The 18,679-nt window shown below is 37.1% G+C and overlaps 1 protein-coding gene across 2 annotated transcripts in view; it reads left to right on the top strand.

Moving 5' to 3' along the window:
• Positions 1–12,852, top strand: part of LOC145985358 (uncharacterized) — a 79,361-nt gene extending 66,509 nt beyond the window's left edge. For both annotated transcript variants that reach the window (XM_083119277.1, XM_083119278.1), the window contains exons 14-15: positions 4,657–4,727; positions 9,523–12,852. In XM_083119277.1, the coding sequence (XP_082975403.1) occupies positions 4,657–4,681 (25 nt within the window). In that variant the 3' untranslated portion in view covers positions 4,682–4,727; positions 9,523–12,852. The remainder of the gene's footprint in view (positions 1–4,656; positions 4,728–9,522) is intronic.
• The last annotated feature ends 5,827 nt before the right edge of the window (positions 12,853–18,679 follow it).

An 18,679-nucleotide genomic window follows, 5' to 3' on the forward strand; every position in this document is an offset into this window, starting at 1 on the left:
TCATTAACGGTTTTTTGAGCTGTAATTGATCTATTGCACTATGAACCTGACCTAAATTTTTACTAACTTTACTCAAAGACATTTCATTCTCTTCACAAGCTTGGTAACATTTCTCTAGCTTCTTGTCAAATTGTCTTGACAGATCGTCTATCACACTCTCGATTTTATTATCAACATCTTCCGCTAACGATACCAATTCAACGTTTACCTTTGTGTCAAGCGTATGCAAATCTTTCTCTACTTTTTCATACCTAAGCATGCATTCGTTTCTAAATTGACCTATGTCAATTTTAAGATCTTTGAACTCCTTGGTATGAGCTTTGTTTGCTTCTGTTAATGCATGCAAAGCTGCGTCCAACTTTTTGTTTTGATCTGCTTGCACCTGCAAAGCAGTCTTTATATCACTATTTTGTACCTGCAAAGCAGTCTTAATGTCACTATTTTGTGCGTCTAGTTTACTATTTTGTGCATTAATCAATCCTACTATGTCCGCAAGTGTGAAATTTCTTTCAACAATTTCAGTCATTGTTAATGTGTTTAAACAGATTAACAAAACAAATACAGAAATCTACTACTTAAATAATTGACTCCCTATTAGTCAAGAAACAAGATGAGCTTCAGTTATTTTAATAGTAACTGAGACTAAACATGAGTCTCATCAATCTTAATATCTCAATGAGACGAATATAGTTACATTAATCTTGATGTGATCGATTCTTTATGAGACTTTCCAAAAGCACAAAAATGAGTCTCATATATCTTAATATCTCAATGAGACGAAAAACAATTCTGAACTACTCAGGAGACATAAGGCGCCGTAAATGAGTCTCCATAATCTTAATATCACGACCTTTTTACCTCGGCTTTTTGAAATATACGGTCGGGATAGTATTCAAATTTAAAAATAATAAAGAAAATATTTTCAAGCTTTTACATGATAAAAATATAAGATCAATTTTCAATATTTTCCGTGTTGTTAAATTACTGACACAAGTATGTATTCACCTTTAGTACTCAAGGAAAATTACCAAAAATCGAGTATTAATGCACTATATATTTAAACAAAATTGAACAATGAATTAGACAAGTTCACACATAAATTCTGTACATTCTTTAGTATATATTTGTACAATGAAGCATAAATATTGCTTTACATCAACCTTTTGGCATATTTCAGGTTTATCTTTACTTTTATTACTTCAAGTCAAATTGTTTCTAAGAAGAATTACTTCCGATCTTTCGCAGATTTGTACGTCGTAATTCGGCAAGAAATGCTCGATAATCAATCGGCGAAAACCAAGACGAATTATGTAAATAATATGTTCAATTCACTTTCCACATCCCAATTAAGCACTTTTTGTACATTTACGAAATAGGCCTTTCATTTAAAGTATCTACATGCATGTATAATATTTATTCGTAGATTCCTTATAAAACGAAGATGGCTGCCATTTTATGTGATTCCAGCCGGTCACCAAATTTATGTCCTTTGGACCTTTTACGCCTTTAGCGATGAAGTTTCAACTTTTAAAAGTAAACATAATACTTATCTGCGCTGATATGCTTTAAAATATCGACGGATCTTCCTTTTTAATCAAATTCTTCAAATTTCACTTTCCGAAACATTTTTGTGACTTCTCGTCAGTCCAAGATGATCTTAAAGATGAAACAGTGTATGCAAACTCTCACTGTTACCACCTTTTTCACAGAATACAAACTCGCGGATACATTTCAAGTTACAAATTTTGAATTGTACAAATATCATGCATATAAACGCTTGTAAAATAATTTAGATACAATACAATAGATGTTACAATATTCTATTACATGTTTATGTATTTTATTTTCACCTTTTTCAGTTATTTTTAGTTTTACAATTTCGGTGGGAAAAAGGTTATTTGTGCGCGACTTAGATTTTTCCCTTTATCTGAGTTGGCTATGTTTCACAGGTTTAGGATTACTTCCAAGTTTAGGATTACTTTTCAAAGCGCTCTTTTTACCAAATCGTAAGTTTATTATCGAAATTTTGCCATTTCAATGGGTTTTTACAAGCTAGTGAAACATATTAAATACATGTTAGTACCCAAATATCAAAGAAAGAGCAAACAAAAGCTATTGAAGCCATACATATATGCGTTTATGCATAAATTGGTAATTTTCGTAATAATTCACAAACCAAATTACATCGCTGTGATATAAAAATATTATAAATGTTTGAAGTTTACATGCGTACTTCAGTAATAACAAAGCCAAAGTGATGCAAATTAATTTATTACAAATATGAACTACCAAATTTGAGCATAAATCGTAGATTTCAACTGATCAAAATTATTTTAATTTTTAATGCTATGATGGTACTCATTATGATACCGTCATAGAGGCTCGGTTTGCCCCAGTAGCGGCTCGTGCCTAAAATAACAGGTGAAGAAGTACATTTGTAGCCAATAGGAAAAAAAAAAAAAAAATGAAAAAAACTTTGAATTGTAACTTACACTTTAAATGTTCCACCGAATCATTATGCTTATGCAGAGAACGCGTTATATTCATGGGCATCCGGAACGGGGGCAAGGGGGGCCGTGCCCTCCTGAAAGATGGAAGTAAACAAAAATTATGTATTTCACACATAATTTCATTTTAGCCACAATAATATGTGTTAATTATTACATGATCACCATAAATTCAAATTTAAGCAATGTTTTTTTAGGGGACAGCACTATTTTTTGAGAAAATGTGTCTTGTTTGCCCCCCCTGGAAAAAAATACCTTCCTTGCACCTCCCTGGAAAAAATCCTGTGGACGTCCATGGTTGTATTGACAAAATCGTTATACCCTTCTTTATTCCACACATTGTATTTGTTCCTAAACAGTAAACCAGGACAGCAGAACAACGATTGCAAATACTACACAACCAAGGAAAGTCGACAAACCAGGAACTTTTAAATTTAATGTTGTACGATTTCCCTGCCTTTTTGTTCTCTCGTTTAACTGATATTTGAAGAATGTCAGTGGGCCACCCACAATTTAAAACGTCTTTTTTTGTCTTCATCCGTCCATCTGGAAAATGGTGTCTGCAACAAATTACACACTAAGTCATTTACTGGGTTCATTGTACAAACCACAGCTCAACACATGAACATAACACACGATAGGAAACGCGAAACACACACGAGGAACAAGATCTCACGAGAACGCAACGATTTTGCCACAACCAATGGATGCAATGTTTTCTGTCGACGAGAGAACTGCTGCACCTACAAGGCGACACCAGTTCAAGGCCAACGCTAGGTGACGTCACCGTTGCCATGACAACCGGCTGAAGTCTTCCGCAACCTGGCGGCGTCTGCCCTAGGTTTTCTTTATGCTACGACGAACTCTTCACGTGCGTAGCGCCTAGCGGCATATTATTTGAGTATTATCGTGAGCGTTCTACTGGAAAATAGTTTAATTTAACAACCAAATGAAAAATGTCAATATTCATTTGAAAGTTAGGTGAAAACATCTGCACTTGTTGCACTTGGCCAGCCGCCACTGGTTTGCCCTGTGTGCATTTCAGCCAGAACTGGTCAAAACACATTCGCTTTTCTTGAAAGATGTCAGTCAAGTATTTTAGTTTTGATTCCACTTCTGTAGCACCAATGCGTGGAGACTGAATCTTACAGTTTACCTCTTCTATTGGACCCATCACATGGCAGTAGAGGGAGAGAAAGAAAAATGTCTTGAAGTGAAGCATTGTCTCCAGGTATCCAGCACATTTTGATGCTGCGTCAGTAGAATCTTCTTCAGAAAATTTCTCAAAAAAATTGAGAAGGTTTTCATAGTTCTTTAAGATCTTTTGCATACTGGAGGCTCTCAACGTCCACCGACGAGGGCAAAGTGGTCGCAGTCCAGTGTGGCCAGTCTTCTCATTCACATCAATAATATTCATAAATATTTTGCATTCTTTTAGGGGATTCCCAAACAGTCTTTAACAAGTCGTTTTCAAAATTTATTATTTCTCTGATTAATATATGTATAATAGTAAATAATAATTATATACTTAGTATATAGTAATAAGTCATGTGTTTTGCTGTCTTCGGTCATAGCCCCCCCAAAGTTGATGGTTTAGCGGTCTCAGCTCCCCAAAGTTGATGGTCTAAAACATTTCTAATGAGTGTTTAAAGTTAAGTTCATGTGGCACAATTCAGATTAAACTTTACAAGAAAAGAAAATAATACATTAGATCCTCTTAAGCAAAATTATTCGGGGGGCTCTGCCCCCACATCATTAACATTGGGGGGCTCGAGACCCCCTAAGCCCCATGGAGTCGGCGCCTATGGTACTTACTGTTTATGCAGAAAGTAATTGACAATGAGCATTTGCTTTTGTGTGTAGAAATTGCCTTTGCAACTATATGTGCAATTCTTACATTGGAAGTTACTTCTTACTGTAATAATTATATGAATGTCAGTACAGTTTGTTTACTATAGTTGGCTAAAATGTAATGCACAATAGATATATATGTGTATTTTCAACATTAATATGTAAGCTGTACATAGATGCCTTGCCCATTATTAAGTTGTTTTTTTTTTATGTATGAACACTAATTGCTTTATTTGTGCTGTGCTTATGTAATCTGTAACTTCGCGCATTTCTTCATTTATTTTTTTATTTATTTTAGCACACCACGAGTGATGCATGTGTAATCCAAAACCTCTCACAATGTTGTACTCAAGCATGCATGATGTACAGGTATGTTAATTTTTGTTCTAGACCATTGATATGTCTTTTGCATGAAATATGTTTGCCCTTATTATTGCTTTTATTGCTTTTTTTTTTTTTGCAAACTTTTTATACAATAAGATAATGGATCAAAAATGCAAGAAAGTTATAAATATTGGAAAATGCGTGTCTTTAGGATTACTCTAAAGATACATATTACCAAGAATAAATAAAATATTAATTAATATACACATGAAATGTGCTTATGCATTCACATACCTGTTTATTTTATTCGAAAGGAAAATATTAAAATGGAATAATGAAATGGGGTGTAATAAAGCCTTTTTTCAGTAAATACGTCAAGACAAGAAAACTGTTAGTATAAAATTGAAATAGAGAAGATTTACTTAAAATATCATTATCATGGTGGTTCAAATGTTCTTGGATCCAAATTTTAATGAAGCTAAAACATATAAACAAAACAATTTTTCATTCTTAGAAATACGTGTGATCACCACCAATTTCTTATTTATGTTTCTGTCAAGTGTTGGTTCCAAGGCCAAAGCACTTGACCGGTTCAAAGGCCTTCCAAACTGTTGTTCGTCCTCCAAGTTGGTGTGGCTTTTCTTGAAGAGACGGACTTACATCCATGGCAGAGTGGTTAGCACACCATGGTGTGATGCCAGGGGCTCTGGGTTCGAATCCTGGTCTGGACATGGGTGTTTTTTGTGAGTTTTCCTTCATCATATATCACTAGAGGCATGCAAATTTTGTTTTTGACGAAAACACGAAATATGAAATAACAGCTGTAATATTAATTGTTCATGTTTCTGAAAGGTATGAGGTGCATTTTCCTACCCTGTTTTGTCACTAAATAATGCGAAATGAACTGCAAAATGCAAAATAGACGTATTACATTCATGAGCCATGCCATCCATAGGCATTAAAATAGATGCCACTCCTATGGAGAGGCCAAATGATGCTCAGTGAGACAGACGAATGTCCCTTACCTACACACAGTACATGACATCCGAAAATATCACTACACAGAAGTTACTTTCAGAATCATTCACATACTTGCAGTCATTTTTTTTTCTATCCCATTTTGCAACTTATATACTGACTTACCCTTGTAGTATAACATCGAGGATCTAATTCAACCTTGGAATCACCATTTTTAACACCAAAGTCTTAATATTTTATTCACCATAAATATGGGTCCCCAACAAAAGTTCTTAATGAAAATTTTCCCTATCTGTAGGCAGGGTTGGCCCGGCCCAGTTTTCCCCACGTGGGTTTTTTCAGAAAACCCCACCAAAAAACCCACTCAAAATGTGTTTTTTTTTTTTCGAAAATGTTATAAATTATTGCTTGAAATAATTGAGAGGTTCTAGAATTGTCAACAGTTTGAGAAAACTTGTAAAATAAAGGCTTAGCCAAGCTTATAATACTCAAAATACTTAATGTGATAGAAGCCACAGTGGGTTTTTCAGGATATTTTTCTCAAATCATGTTAGAAATGGACTTTTAACAGAAATAATGCGAACATATATCCAAGAAACAAAAAATCAAAAGTGTCTGAAATATTTGGATATAATATTGAACGAACAAAGCTTATAATTTTGAAATGTGATAGCACTTTAGATATCAGTCACTTCTGTATGTGGACTAGCCACATAGTTTCACCTGTAACGATCAACTTTTACAATAAATTTTCCATGTATAAAACATTACAAAGGAAAATTGAGTACATTTTATTGAAAGGTCGTTAAAGTAGAATAAAGTTAATTTTGGTATAATTAAACCAAACACTTTTCGAATGATTCATTTCGTTCTCAAAATTTAGTATGTGTGCAAATGTTCTGTTTTCTTTCCAATGCCTTGCACTGAGACAGTGACCCCTCCCTCCCTCCAGTTCAGTGCATTGATTGAACGTAATGGGTTGCTTGCCCATGTAGGATAAATGTTATTTGTGGTTAGGAGCTCTATACTCAAGAAGTCGAGCACTCTCACAATCTACCACGAATTTCTTTTTTCCTTAAAAATAGGGGGTGTGGGTACTCAAGTAAATACAATGCATATGGATACTTTCATATTTTGACCATTTTTGACATTTTCAAACCTTTTTAGAGACTACAATTCCGAGTTTTGTGCAGAAAATTTTCAGGAGCATTGTGACATCACTTGCACTGTAAATTCACAATAAAATTATCGAAACATAATGCACGATTTAGGAGGAGCATGGGTGAGGTGGATGGGCAAAGAAAGACAAGTCATCTATTTAGTGACCATGATAACATGTTTCTGCAACTAGAGAACTTTAAAGACTGCAATGGTATTACACATGAGTGAAATTGAACGATGTGTTTCAAGATGGTGAATGAAAAACTGATTTTCCTCATGTTGCACGCACACTCTATACCATGCTCTCTTTTCCCCCAAAACTGTCTACAATGCATTTTCGGAGTATAAGGAACTAAACTCGGTCATTGCAGATAATTCATCGGTCCGCAATTTTGCAGTAAAATTTAAAATTATAATTCATATTTCATAGTTTAGGAGAGGAGTGGTGGTAAAATCGCAAACATACATTTTGCCATAAATTTAAAACTTTTGAGTTGCAATTTTTAGAGTAACAAAATAACTTAAAGGATTCGTGTCATATTGTATTTGAGAAAAATTTGTCACCATGTTTAAGGATGGTAGACGACAGACTGATTTAACATGCCTTGTGAGAGCTTTAACTTATGCAAATATTTGAGGTTTGATTTTCGTAGATTAAGAAAACCAAGTCTCAACTACGTTAGGACATTACTTGAGCATTACTATAGTGTGTGGTTTAGGAAGGGTGGAGGAAAGTCACCGATCTTGAGACCACGATATCTGTAGCAAATTTGGAGTTTTTAAGCTGAAATTCATGTCGCAAATAGATACACCCAGGGAATGATTTTATTTTGTATTTGCATTTGTTGAAAGCATTTCAAGACAGTGGATGAAAAATTGATAGCTCCAAATTCTGATTCCACTTTCAAATATCTGCCTAAACTACATTTTTGGACATAAAGAATGGAGACTTAAATATTTTAGGGCATTTCTAAAGCTATGGCTTGACAAATAATTATTTTAACAATATAGTACATATGAATGCTGGGATCCAAATGGGGCCACTAATGTTTTGTCCATGGGAACTGTTAAGTTTCATAGCAACCAGATATTTTGGAGAATGGATATGGTATTCCATTTGGATGAAATCAGTCAATACAATCAAATATGTCAGCCTTATAATTTTGGCATAGTTAATACATGGAGGAGATATTTAAACTTGAAATATCCACAGAATAATGAGAAAACACAAGTGTGAACAAACTGTATCGAAGCAGATTTAAAAGTGTGTGTACAGCTACCATATATTGTATAGTAGGTAAAGTTCCCCGTGCATATAGCACCGTGCCGTGAAGGCACATTCAGGGTATTTGGGATAGGGCCCGACATATTCTTGATCTCTGCAATTTTGGAGGTGATGTGATCACAACCAAACTCTACTGCCTTTACCCCCTAGGACCCATTGATTTGAAGCTGGGTGAGTTCCAGAGCTGCTTTATGCAGGGACATCAATATCTCTATTTTCTCTGTATTTTCTATTGAATGATTTGCTTTTTGCTTTATCTTACTTCGCTTCTTGTGCCACTTTTGGCTAATTTGCCAAGATGGGGATAAGGGATGATATGATGAATGAACAGTCGCAAACATCCAGGCCAGGATTCGAACCCGAACCCCCTGCTGTCGTAGCGCGATGTGCATTACCATTCCGCCACAGGGACTGCCTCTCTGTATTATCATTGGGACAAACACAAACATCCACGTCCGAACCAGGATTCGAACCCAGGACCCCTGGCATTGCAGCATGTTGTGATCACCACTCCACCACGGTGGTTGACTAAACCACAACAGCTATGAAGTATTAGTATAGTATTGCAATGTGCAACCCTGGAAACTGACCATAGATATATTAACTGTTATGCCATCCAGCAAGAATAGAATCAAACTGTTGGTCAAATTTTTCAGAACATAGTATTTTAGATAATTTAATAATTTGTCCCGCACTGTGGCTGTGTGGTCATGCTTTGAGCTCCGGCTATGGGACGTGTGTAGGTTTGAGACTCCTGAGATTTCGGCCTGTGTATGAGACTGGTGAACACTCACAATCATGATTAAATTGGGGAGCTATCGAATGAGAAGCATAACCCGGTTATGAAAACCTACGACGACGACTGGGGGTTCCTCGTGCTGACCACACGTCACCCCATAAGAGTAGGATCAGGTGGGAGTGTGGCCGGCAGTTGGCAGGTAGGCTTTGGCCCTAAATAGTCTTGTGGAAAGGGGTATGTATGTTTTTAGTTTAATCATTTCAAGGTGTGAGACCTTGATTGTCAATTCTTAACAATATTAAATAGTTTTTGATTCGGTGAACTAAAACAATACAAATTGAATGTTCCAATATATTACTATCAGGGAAAAATGTGTTTCATTTTTTTAAATATATGTATTTATAAACATAACCTGAAAAAACCCAATAAAACCCAGTTTTGCCCAGGTTTTATCTGAAAAAAAATATGAAAACCCAAAGTTTCATACAGTTTAATTAAAATGTATTGATTTGCTGTAACTGCAAGAAACTCTTTCATGAGTGTTTCTGATAAACTTGTCAGTGTGTTGGTAACATTTAGACTGTGCAGTACAATTGCATGCTGATGTGAATGTGGTTAAGCAAGAGCACATGGTGCAAGTGTATATTATTTTTATTAAACTACCTTTTCTATTGCAGACGATGGTGTTCTAGCATCATACGGTCTCGTTCAAGATTGCAGAAACTTTATTACCTGTACTTGGTGCTTATTCATGTTGTTATTGCTGGTGCTGTGATATTGTAACATATATATATATGTGTGTATATATATATATATATATATATATATATCCAAAGATGATGAATGCAACAATGACATCAGTCAAGATGGTAATAAGTGAATTTTTCAAAATAAAACTATATTGATACCAGCTTTAGTTTGGGCCTGGAAAGAACACACACACAGTTCTTTGATGTTTTTTTTTCCCCTTTTAGGGTACAAATTCTGAATTTTTTTCTTCATGTCAGATCGTTTAATTTTGAGCTTCTCATTGTAAGGCTATGAAATTTATTTAAAATTTCAAAGGCTGACCTAAATAATTTAGTTGGCCAAAGTTGTACTGAATTCATATATTACCTACCGTAGTGTGCCTTTATAATGCAAGAAATGTATTTATTACTTTTTTTTATGTAGAATGTGAATGTTTCACATTACCTTACCCCTTCCCACACCATTGTTTCTCTTGAGAAAGGGAGGGAGCATAGATAATGACAAGTCATTTTGGTATTTCTGATTATTTTGTGATTTCCAGATTTTTAGAAATACTGTACTTTAAAATTAATTAAAGTGATGATATTTAGCACTCTTGAATGAAAACAGCGTGCATTTTGATTGTTAGATGTGTATTTGAAAATATCTTTGTTTTTGAAAGCTCTTAAACACATTTGAACAGAAGGGGTTGTGATACATGCTATTGTACTACGGGGTATCAAAAAGTAATGCCTCCTGCCATCCCAGATCTTTAATAATGCATCAATCAAGATAAACTTTATATCATAGTGAAGCCTGAAGCCTCTTCTACATATGCCTACTGTTCCACATAATCACCGTTCAGTTGAATGCTTCTATGCCAACGTTGAACCCAGGTGTCAAATCCATGTTGGCAAAACTCTGGAGTTTGTTGTCTGCACCATGTCTTCACTTTCTGCGTTGATCTTGCAGACTTGAATTTTTGGGACGTGGAGAACCACTATGGTGCCATTGCATCGATTGCACTTGACTCTCTGGGTCATACATATAAGCCCATGTTTCATCTCCAGTGACCCAATATTTGAAAAAGTCGTTCTGATGTGCTTCAAATGCAGGCAGGAGCTCTTGCGACACTTCCTCACGCCTAGTGCGCATGTCTGCGGTCAGTTCTTTGGGAACCCACTTAGCATACACTTTGTGGTATCCTTAGTCACAGACTAAGGCCTGAGAAGACCTATAAGACACGTTAAGTATGGCTGACAACTCCTCGATTATAATGCGCCGATCCTGACGAATCAATTCATCTGCCCGGCGTTTCTTGTCCTCCGTCAGTGATGTTGATCGACGTCCGCTGCGTGGTTTATTTGCATTATTCTTCGTTGAACCTCTTCGCCCAACATCTGACATTGCTCACGTCCACTACAGTGTCCCCATAGACATTTGTTAACCTCCTATGAATTTCTACAGGGTGCAATCCTCTTTTGCCAAGAACTCAATCACAGCTCTTTGTTTATGCCTCAAATCCATGGCTTCCTTCAGTCAATCTGAAACATAAAGTACACAAGTGTTAGTGAAGGTCTAATATATCACATAATAATAACACATCAACAACGCGCTACACATTACAAAAAAATATACGAGGAGGCATTACTTTTTGATTCCTCCACGTACAGTTAGCAGTTTCCTTAACTTGCAGCTTGAGTTAGCATTCTAACTGTAAGGATTGAAGAAATATCTTTTATATTTGGTGATGGTTCATGTCAGCACTTACATATTCACCTTAATATTTCTCATTTTCCACTTGCCACACATTGTAATTTTGTTAGGAGAAAGTATTCTGTGCACTGTGGAGAAGAAAACTTAGAAATTGTAAATACCTTTCTACTTGAAAGAAGCAGTAGAAATTTTTAAAAAAATATTTGCCATAGATATTCTTGTGCAATATTGTTTGCATAGCATTAGAACTGTATCGCATACTTAGCCTAGAGAGCTAGAATTTCTTTTTAAGAATGGCCTCGCTAGCATTTTGGGTTGCTAGTCATTCCTTCCACTTTATGGCCCATTTAGCGGATATAAATAATTGAGTGCATAGTACTTGAGGTGTCCCTGCCTGCAGGATGACACACACTAGATATTTGATATTGCATAACAATATCCCCCCAGTTGGCAAACTTTTCACAATGCTTCTCCCCAGCTGTTTCATTGTCACCATATTAAACCATAGGAACATCCCGCCAGCTCACATTTTCCACCTCAAGTTCTGAGATACACACATATTTCTCCTACTCTTTGGTACAGCTCCGTAACTTCTCTCTCTCCCAACATTGGACCAGCGTTTCTCACGGTATCATACTCGTGCGGTGTTTATTTTGCAACTTTATTGATATTAGTTTCTTGTTTCCCACATGTGATTCTTACTACTTTCAGTACAAAATAAAGAAGCAGCCCAAGGATAGGTTCTTATTTTGATTAATGCATAATTGTTCATGCATGTTTTTAAGGTGACATGATTTTATACATCAATCTGGCCATTTTGTGCATAATTTATTTATAAGGATGAATTTTCATGTTTTATACGTAGATTTATCACGTCTGTAGGTATCAGTTAATCTGATGTGATTTTTCAAAATCTCCATATAAATCAATCAAAATCAAAAGTTATTTTGAAAAACCTCCACGTCATTCTTCACTGCAGAATCAAATACTGTATGTGCATCTCCCCTCTTCTCCTTTCTCATAACCCTATTTCCTCCACTCTAACCTTTCTCTGGTTCTTTTAGACATTCTATTATGTCATTTGAATAGAGTATAACTTGTTCATGCTGGGTCATGTCTGACATTCCTTATAAAAAAATACAGAGCATGCTTTTTTTATATATAGCATTTTTTATTGTGTGATCATGTAAATGACTTACCTTTAATGAAGGATGAAATTGTGCCTCTAATTATCTGTTGAATAGAGGTAAGGCTTCCATTTACAACCAGACAAAATTAATGTGTAAAATTTGAAACTTTTATCAAGTGTCTTACATCTGAATAATTGAAGCTAGTCTTCAGTATGTAATATACATAGTAAAGTCAGTATATTTTTAAAGTTTAATTTATATCGAGTGCAACACAGTGGATGGATGTGAACCCTGTGAATAAATGTGGAAGTAATTGTTAACTGTTGTGAATGGTATTGTTTTGTTGAAGATAACACCGTCCACCTTGTACATTACAGTCAACAACTTTGTACATAACTGCAGACAGCTAATGAATATACAGTGTTTCTTTTTATTAAATGTGTTGTTTTATTAAGCAAACTATCAATTTTTATATAATTGAGGTTCCACTCTATATGCTCGGTATATGATTGGGGGCTTGTACGCACTGTTTTGCATATCAATAACTTGGTTTACCAGTAAAATGTCTGATAAATTTACTGGTCTGATATCCTGTACAGATGCTAACAGGATTTCTTATGGTATGAAAATGAAATTACTTAACCTTTTGTGTCCCAAGCGTCTCGATCGAGATACCCAAATGTAACCCTCACGGTCCCAAGCATCTCGTTCGAGATGCTGTGTCAAGGTCGTAGTTTTTACGTTATAACTTTTCTATTTTTGGCTAGAATTTCGATTTTTTTTAATATTGTTCCTAACACATGTATTTAACAGAAATGTTTTTTTGCATTTTTTTTTTTGTCTTCATGAAAATGGAGGGGAAAAGGGACTTCTCTTTTGCATCTCTTTTCAAGGTCAAATTTTTGCTGACAAAGGAAGACGGGCTTTCTGGTTCTAAAGCAATGCTTTTCACTCCCTTCTGTTAACTGCATTCGAAGGAAGCTTGTTTATCAGTATCCGATGTCAAAATGAAACTTTTCCGTGAGGGTGCAAGCAGGGGGTGGGGGATGGGGGAGGGAGAAGACTGGTTGTTGAATCTGCATTGTGAGAATGGAATTTCGAAGCGTGCTGAAGGAAACCTTTGTTTTTTTAGCACAAGTGTTCACAAGTTGTGACAGGGGTTACCCTGCATTGTCTAAAAATAGAATTTCAAGCAGCTGCAAGAATCTGCGCTCATTTTTCACTGCGTTCTAGCTTTTCATCCGTGAATGTTGTGCAAGGGTGTCGTTTTTGTGCCCAAGTGCAAGGACATTTTTTGGGTGAAGTGACATTTTTTAAAATAATTTTTGGGGGTTTTCTCCCTTTCCATATATATGCCAAATTTGCATAAATTTTGAATTTTGTGCATTTTGACATTTTTTTCGGGGGGGGGGGGGGTTCTGGGGAGAAACACCATTTTTTTAAGAAAAGTATTTTTGAGGGGATTTCCACCCTTTCCCCCCATATGTACGCTGAATGTGCATAAATTATATGTCGTCTGAATCTGTGATTCATTCTGCGTACAACAGTATATCTTTCATATCTCTAGGGCATTTAGTTTCTGAGCTATAGTCATTTCAATGTAACTCTGCATTTTGGAGCTTGAATCAGTGGCGTGCCGACCATTCCTTTTGGGGGTACAACTCAAAGTTACATTGGTCATATGATGATAATGCAAATATTTTTGTGTTCCTTACATGTCAGGGGATTTCCCCTCTTTCCCCCTCGATATGTACGCCGCATGTGCATAAATTATATATCGTCTGAATCTGTGATTCATTCTGCGTACAACGGTATATCGTTCATATCTCCAGGGCAAATAGTCTCTTAGCTAAAGTCATTTCAAGGTACCGCTGCATTTTGAATTTTGAACCAGTGGCGTGCCGACCATTCCTTTTGGGGTTACAACTCAAGTTACATTGGTCATATGATGATAATGCAAATATTTTTGTGTTCCTTACATGTCAGCGATCATTTCCATGTGCATGTCGACACTGTCATGTGCTTTTTTCTTGGGGGGGGGGCAAATTTTTTTCCGAAATTTTGGAATTTTGAAAGTTAGCCCCCCACCACCACATATACACCGAATTTGCATAAATTTCATATAGTCTGAATCTCTGGTTCATTCCGCGTACAACGGTATATCACTCATCTCCCTAGGGTAATTAGTCTCCGATCTACACTCATTTAATTGAAACTGCATTTTGCTCAAAATCGGCTCGGGACAGAGAGGCTTACATGTGAAAATGGCCTTGGGACTCAAAAGGTTAAATGAAGTTAAGAATTATACACAGCATTTGTCCAGCTACAGAATTTTTCTAATATCTAAACTTGAAGAGCAGTCAGTATCCTTGATACTGTAAGCGTATCAAAGCTGGAATCTGTGGCTAAAATTTGTTTGGAAAATGTAAAGTTTTCGCACAAGTAATATTCATTTGTATCTTATATCAGGAGGCTAGATACAATTTGAGCTAAAACATGATAAAAGATTAAAAAGGAAGAAAACAAGAAACCAGACATGAACATCGTAACAGGGCAATTGCTTGGTTGTTTTTAACTTATCCAACTACCTTTAGTCCAAATCTTGTCCATACTTCTGAAAAAGCCACATGGGTTTGGTGAAAATTACAGGAAAGTAGAGGTATGTACCAAAAGTGCCCATTATAATAATAATAATAATAACCTGTGGCTTGGCAGCCCTTGAAGGGCCTAGGCCGATCTCCCGACTGCCAATCTCCCTCCCACAATCCTACCTATAGCTCGACCACAAGGAAAAAAACCTTCCGTCAAAAGCGTTCGTGCATCTTCCCTGCCGTTATCGGTGCTCGGGGCAGTGTTGCCAGGTCAGACTTGAAAAACTTGGGATATTGTTCCTTGGGAAACCAGAAGATCTGCTACAAAATTCAATGATTAATAGCGGATGAACAACGTTCTCGGGGGCGGCATAGGCGTGTGCACTGGGGAGCAAGCGGATGTCCACAGATTTTTTTCAGCGAGGGGGAAACAATGTGTATTTTTATCAGGCGGGTAAACGAGTCATATTACCCCGTAATAATGTTGCCCCCTCAGAAAACACCACTTGAGTTTGAAATTATCATGTTCCTACATCCCTATTATTATAATGGATGTAAATTACTGTGACTGAAATCAACTCATATGTGTGAAATAATAGGTACTTTTATGTCAACATTCATTTTCCACAATCTTTCAAGTCGAAGGCTAACAATAACAAATTAATTTGTCTTCTGTTGGTGTTCGGTGTACAGCTATCGTTAGGGGTGGGCACGCGTCCTGCACCACAATGAGAAAATGCATTACATATGTAAAATATATTTGGTGAATTAGACAGCATGTCTTACTCAATAATTCAAGATAGCAACGCTTATGCTAGGGTGCTACCTATCTTCCCCACCCAAACCCACATACATATATATACATACATGTATAAAATAATTTGCCCACGCTACGAAGTCAGTGTTCCTACTAGTAAGGCAAGATGTTTCACTGTGTGTGTGTCACATCATCCATTTCATCAGTTTTTCATTCATCCATATTGTCGTACTTACCCGTAGAGGCACAAAAGCGACGTATAATAACTAAAATAGAAATACATTTTCGGGTGGGATAAAATACAACCATCTAAAAATAGTAATGTAGTAATAGTAATAAAATAATAATGTCCTAGCACAATTGAGTATCGCTTGGCATAATTTCACAGTATAAACAGCACTTTTCGTGGCTGAGTGGAATTCCACTCTATCTTTCCCCTCCATGTTCAAGTAAGATGAGCAGGAAACATGTTTTTGAGCAGGCCGTTGGAGGTGCCATAGCAATAGTTTATTAAGGAATTCTCCTGAGAAATCAATAGGTCTGGCAACACTGATGTGAGCCACGTTGAAGGCTCCTTCCCCCCTGTCCTTTCCCCCACCTGCCAGCACAGTGAGGTTCTGTGCAGGTTTCTTTCCTTGTGGTTCCACTATAGAGGTGTGGAGATCTTCAACCCGTAATGGGGTGACGTGGAGTCAGCACGTCGAACCCACAGCCCTCATAGATTTCCGAGACCGGGTTTTGCTTCACTCATAGCTCCCCAATTTCCTCACGGTGGTGGGTGGTCACCAGCCCTATACACAGGCTGAGAACCCAGGCACTCGAACCTCCCGCAGTCAGAGTCCGAAGCACAGCACCTTAGACTGCATGGCCATGGAGGACGACAAAGTGCCCATTACTTGCGTTAAAAATTAGTTTAGGTTAAAAATATATGGGACTTGAGCAAAAAAGGCTTCTTAAAAAAGCATATGTTTAGAATTCCTCCCAGGCCATTGAGAATCTTCCTTTTCTAGATATTAAATTGTGGTTGGGAGTGGTGCCAATTCTAGGAAACCATGAAGAATCCACAGGGAAAATTCTTATGAATTGATTGAGATTGTTAACAGTTGCAGTTTTTTCGAGTTTAGAATACTAGCAAGTGGAGTTCTTCGTCATTTTTCAGTAATCATTGCTGAGACTAAGCCAAAGTTCAAAGTTAATTTTTTTGATTTAGAGACAAGATGATTCAATAGCAATATTTTGTAAGATTTTTAAATTTTAAATCACTCCTAATTGTTAATTACAAAACTAATCCAGTACCTTTCTTAAAAACAACTAGTGCTCAAAAAAAAATTCACAATTACCGGTGATATATACAAAGGAAAACAGCATTCGGGTGGATATTAAATATCCAAAAATTATATTCCAATTTGTAACAGCTTCAGCAATAGTTCGATTCTTGACATGAACAAAGTATACATACAGGCTCATTGGGTGTCTAGATCTGGAACTAAAATATGGTACCTGGATTTGAATCCCAGAACCAGTTATCTGGTAGCCAGCACTTGGATATTTTGCAACACAGATTTGACCATCCCTAATATATGGTATACAGTGGAACCAGATTTTACATTTTCCCGTATTTTAAGTTTTTTTCAGCTTGGTCCCCTGAAAAACATAAAATTGAGGTTCCACTGTATATGCATAGGTGGTGCATTTCCAAGCACAATTTATACTATGAGTTGATGTTTTTTAAGTCCACTTTATGCACAGTAAGGCTAATTGTGACTGGACCTACAGTTTAAAGTGGAATCCGAACCACTATGAGGGTTGTTCAGAGAGTTCTAAGAATTGGTGAGATATGGCGTTGCAATCGGAACAAAAGCATGTGCATTAGAAGGCCACATCTATTCTGAACGTGCAGGGAAAATTTCATCGCCACTCTTCCAATAGTCTGGTTTCCATAGGCACGTGAAGAAGCAAAAGTGCAAGTGACGTGACAATATGGAACAAAAGGAAGTCCATGTGGTCATCAAGTTTCTGGTGAAGAAGGGATTAAATGTGACAGCCATCAATGCCGAATTGGGCACACTGTTGGGAGACTCAGCTCCATCATTTGCCACTGTTAGCAAGTGAACGACGCTGTTCAAACTTGGACATTACAGCATTGAAGATGACCCCCGCAGTGGCCATCCGCCAACCACCGTCACACCAGAAACAATCTAGTCCATGATATGGTGCTGGCTGACCGAAGATTGAAAGTGCAGGAGATAGCTCATGAAGTGGGCATCTCAGTGGACCGAGTAGACCACATTCTCATTGAAGAGTTGGGCATGAAGCTTTTGGCAAGATGGGTGCCGTGCCTGCTCACACTGGAGCAAAAATGCGTTCGCGCAGTGACTTCCACTGAATATTTGGCACTTTTCCAGAGGAATCCTCAAGAGTTTCTGTGGCGTTACTATGGACGAAACTTGGGTTCATCACTACACACCTGAGACAAAAGAGCAGTGGAAGCATGCAGATTCCCCACCTCCAAATAAGGCAAAGGTGGTTGCGTCGGCAGGCAAGGTGTTGGCGTCAATTTTTTGGGACACAAAAGGAGTCATCTTGATAGACTTCCTGGAAAAAGGCAAGACCATCACCGGACACTAATATAGCAACCTCCTGGACCAATTGAAGGTGGTAATCCAAGAGAAGAGGCCTCACATGAAGAAAAAGAAAGTGCTCCACCAGGACAACGTGCCCACACATTCAGTCATGGTTACAGGCCGGAAACTTGACAAACTTCGCTTCCAAGTGCTACCCCACCCCCCATACTCTCCTGATCTTGCCCCCAGTGATTTCCACTTGTTCCCAAACCTAAAGAAATTCTTGGGTGGTGAGAAATTTCAGTCCAATAAAGAAGTCATCTCCACAGTGACAGGCTATTTTGCAG

This window comes from Lepisma saccharinum, chromosome 3 (assembly GCF_977018435.1).
Source record: "Lepisma saccharinum chromosome 3, izLepSacc3.1, whole genome shotgun sequence".
NCBI lineage: Eukaryota > Metazoa > Arthropoda > Insecta > Zygentoma > Lepismatidae > Lepisma > Lepisma saccharinum.